Raw genomic sequence first — 4595 nt, forward strand, 5'->3', positions numbered from 1 at the left:
CTTCTTCTTCTTCTTCTTCTTCTTCTTCATCTTCATATGTATTAGGTAGTATGATTTCTTGTTTGTATTTGTCAGCTTCCTTAAATACTGAAAACAGTTTTTTGTTTTGCTCGTGTTTTGTGGCTATTTGTATTAGTTTCCCTTGCTTCTGGAGTAGGTATTTTTGCAGTCCTATGGTTTATTTTATAATAGTTCTCCAGCTGTATAAGACCCCTACCACCTTCTGTACGTTGTATATATAGCCTTTCTATGTCAGATTTTGGGTGGTGCATCGTAGATCCTGTCATTATTTTTCTTGTTTTCCTGTCTATTTTCATTAGTTCATTTAGTGTCCAGTTAAGGATATTGTAGCTGTAACATATAACTGGGAAGGCTAAAGTGTTAATACCTATTATCTTGTTTTTATCGTTGAGCTCTGATTTCAGTATTGATCTAACTCGTCTATAGTATTCTTTCTTCATTTTCTCTTTCATTTGTGTGTGTTGTATCCTATCTAGTTCATTGATTCCTAAATATTTGTATGTCTGGCTTTGGTCTAATTCTCTTATTTCATTGGCTTTATCTAGTGTGATGTTGCTACTCTTAACTAGTTTTCCTCTTTTCAGGGTTGCTTTGACATATTTTTCTAACCCAAATTTCATATCTATTTCTTTGGTAAATCCATGTACTGTCTGTAGTAGTGTTTCCAGCTGTTTATCTTATCATTCGTAGCGCATAGTTTTAAGTCATCCATATATAAAAGGTGGCTGATTGCTTTACCGTAACATTTGTATCCGCATCCAGTTCTATTTAGCAAGTCAGATAAAGGTGCGAGTGCCATGCAGAACAGGAGTGAAGAGAGCGTGTCTCCCTGGAATATTCCTCTTCTAATGGGGATGACTTTGATTTTCACGAGTCCCTTTTTTGTTCGGAGCTGTAGCACTGTCTGCCATTTATTCATAGAGTGTCTTATGTATTTTATAGTTATTGGTGCCACCTTGTTTATGGCTAGTGTTTCGAGGATCCACGTGTGGGGAACACTATCAAAAGCCTTTTGGTAGTCGATCCAGGCCATACTGAAGCCTTTCTTCTTTCTGCGGTTGTCTTCAGTTATGGCTTTATTGATCATTAATTGATCTTTACAGCCGTATGAGCCCTTGCAGCATGCCTTCTGCTCTTCTGGAAACAGGTTGTTATCTTCCAGGTGTTTACTCAATCTCTGCGATATTATTATTATTATTATTATTATTATTATTATTTTTTTTTTTTTTTTTTTTTTTTTTCTTAATCTTATTTTCGCAGAATAAGATTAATTCGCTGAAGCCAATAAGGTTTCACCTTGATTACCATCTTCCAAATAATGGCTATGGTGCATGGTGTATCTTGTGCCCGCTTCTAAAGAGTGGAAATCTAAGCGCAACGGTGAGTATTTTCCTTTAACAAGTTAACATGTAACAAGTATTTTAATACTTCTCAGCCCTTTTGAAGTCATGAACTTCTTTCGTAATAATTTTCCCCATGAAATGTATTTTAACAATATCTTTTAAATAAAAATTCAGTAGAAAGGAAAATATCCATGAGAATAGTGTACAAAATATTTGTGTGTACAGTATGTTTAAAGTAATTCCAGTAAAGATTGAATGTCATCCGTTGTTACTGGTAATAACGGCTGTAACTTGAAAACTGGTATTCTTCGATTCCAAATCTACCCTTTTCACGCTGAGACGATCAGGTGTTTAAAGAAGCACGTTAAAAGGAAGAACCGCCCGGTCGCCTGGCTTGGCAAATGAATGTGTCTGTTTCTCACACGCTGATACGAAGGGCTTTGGTTTTGCAATTTAGAGTGTATGAAGCAATTTACTTCCAATGAATTTATGATCAACTGGCAGGTACTAGAGTTTGTTATTAAAGTGGGATGTACCATTTCCACTCTCTCTTTTGTGATGGCTAAAGAATTGCTATTGACATGTGCATAAAGTTCCAAAAATATCAAGAGGCACTTTGCTGTTTGGCAAGTTCATACATGGGGGTATGAGTAAGGCCTTTTTCCGAGGTGCTTATGACCATTAAAGAGCATGAGATAGCGTTTGACAAGAGTAAAAAAAAATGGAGAATTGTGCTAGCCAGTCCCGACAAAGGGTCATTTATCTCGCGCTATGTTTTACAGGAATTCTGTTATATAATGCTATTGCAAAAGTTCTATTGTTTTTATCATTGCTGCCCTCAAACTCTGATGTTGAGGGATTCTGTGGATCCCTTTGTTCGAGTTTCTAGCCTAAGTTATGAACGGGAAGAAATAGAGTTCGGAGAAAAGCCTTTAAATTGGAAGAAATTATCTTGGAAGGGAAAGAGGTAATCGGAGCTATGCGAAGCAGATTTACTGGACCGGAACGAGTAGAAACAAATGGATACCTAACCAAAATAACAAGAGCAGGCGAAGCATCATGACATGCGAAATCTGCCAGTGGATGGAAATCAAGGGAGGCAGCCAAGATATTGCAGAGCAGTTCCTGGAGCAACCAGGTCATGATTCCTCCTGAGATAAGTGCACAATATGTTGTTATCTCTGGTCAAACTCTGATGTGAAGGCTACCCCTCGCTGAAGCAGTGGCAGTGGAACTAAGTTAAGAACGTATCAATGTAATGATGCATCAATAAGAAGAAAATATACACGGAAATATACACCAAGTTGTAGTCTGTTATTTTATATAAGAAAGACAACAGAAAGAAAAATGAGAGAAAAATGAGGAAAAGAACGGTTGGTGAGAAGAAGAAACGTCCCAGCTTTATGACAAGGTCTAATATGAAAAAAAAAATTTCCTGAAACATTGCCTCGGAAAGGTAATATGGAGCGGGTGTATGAGAGTAAGTGCTTAAAATATGAGTGACTCATGGAAGCATGTAGTGTGAGGACGGCAATGTACAGTATTTTCTGGAGAGATGGGATGTAGTGAGCTTTATCAAGATCCACAATGTTCTATCTGTATGGCATTGGACTTAGGGAGAATAGCAGAGCAGTGATTCTTAAGTGAATGGGAAACAGAGAAGACTACACGGATTTAGTAGTTATGTCAGACAGACACCACAGCTGAGGCTAGAAAGTAAATCCTCGGCAAATATTCAAACAAAATAATTTTGGGGTGATTGCATCTTCCTCTGGTTTGGTAAGGTGGCTGCATAAATGACAAGAGCTAACAAGCGTACTATCATGAGGACCGTAAGAATCTGGATATTCCCTCGTAGCATCCCAGTTTCTCAGCGTCTCTGAAGAGAAAGATATTGACAGAAAGTGCCGAAGCGTTGGGATTTGGAGCCAAAAGCTGATGAAGATACTGTCCTACGGTGCTTGCTATATGCAAAATATTATATGTAACATGTATGTGTGTGATTGTGTGTGCGCGCGCGTGTAATAAATATGTGTATACGCATATGTATATATATGTTTACAAATACTCAGTGCACCCTACTATGTATGTATTGAATTATGGACGTATATGGATGTATACATGAGCAACTGAATAAATCTTAAAGATCTCACATCACTAGTTATTGATAATATCTTAAATGCTTAGGTCAGGAATCGGAGATAACCAAACAAAAAAAATATATAATTAACTTGATCACATTTTGCATTACGACTAGGCCTTCTTTAATCGAATGCAAAATTACAAATATCGGAATGCCAGTTCATTGATTTATTTTTTCTCAAAAATCACGACATCATAAGGCATGTAACAATTTGAAGTACTTCTTGAAAGCATTAGTTACACAAATGAAATTAAATGGTTTAAAACAAGAATCAAATTCGAACTGAAGTCTCTGCTATTAGCTTTCTAAATGCTGTAGTTTACTGAAGAAATAATATTTATGATCTTACTACTATAACATTTAAATTTAATTTAATTTATGACTAATTGAAATATCAGCAGGAAACAATTCTACAGAACTAACTGCAAAATGTCTTTTATATGTGCTTCTTTTTAAATGTGTGTCTCACCTTGCTAACTATCAGCCATTTTTAAATGCTTAGCGGTATTTCGTCTACCGCAACGTTCTGAATTCAAATTCCGCCGAGGTAGACTTTGCCATTCATCCTTTCGGGTTGATAAATTAAGTACCAGTTGCGTACTGGGGTCGATCTAATCGACTGTCCCCCTCTCCAAAACTTTCGGGCCTTGTGCCTTGAGTTGAAAAGTGCATGTGCTTCTATTTCAACGTCCTAACGAATAAATAATGCATACTAGCAGAGATACCCGACCTTACTCGGGATTGAAATGGCATAGCTTTTTATTGCTTTACTTGTTTCAGTCATGTGACTGATGCCATGCTGGAGCACCGCCGTTGGTCGAAGAAATCAACCACAGGATTTATTCTTTGTAAGCCTAGTACTCATTCTGTCAGTGTCTTTTACGAAACCGCTAAGTTACAGGAATGTAAACACAGCAACATCAGTTGTCAAGCAATGGTGTGGATACAAACACAGGCATACACATATATACGACAGTGTTCTTTCAGTTTCCGAGTACGAAATCCGCTCACAAGGTTTTGGTCAGCCTGAGGCTATAGTAAGCATATATATATATATATATATATATATATATATATATATATATATA

General features: G+C 36.8%; 1 protein-coding gene across 1 annotated transcript in view; it reads left to right on the forward strand.

Annotated features, from left to right (window-relative positions):
• Positions 1-4595, forward strand: part of LOC106871077 (integrin alpha-4) — a 177565-nt gene that overhangs the window by 139746 nt on the left and 33224 nt on the right. Inside the window, exon 13 of the mRNA XM_052968826.1 lies at positions 1282-1401. Within this exon, the coding sequence (XP_052824786.1) occupies positions 1282-1401 (120 nt within the window). The remainder of the gene's footprint in view (positions 1-1281; positions 1402-4595) is intronic.

Source organism: Octopus bimaculoides, chromosome 1, assembly GCF_001194135.2.
Source record: "Octopus bimaculoides isolate UCB-OBI-ISO-001 chromosome 1, ASM119413v2, whole genome shotgun sequence".
In the NCBI taxonomy this organism is placed as follows: Eukaryota; Metazoa; Mollusca; class Cephalopoda; order Octopoda; family Octopodidae; genus Octopus; species Octopus bimaculoides.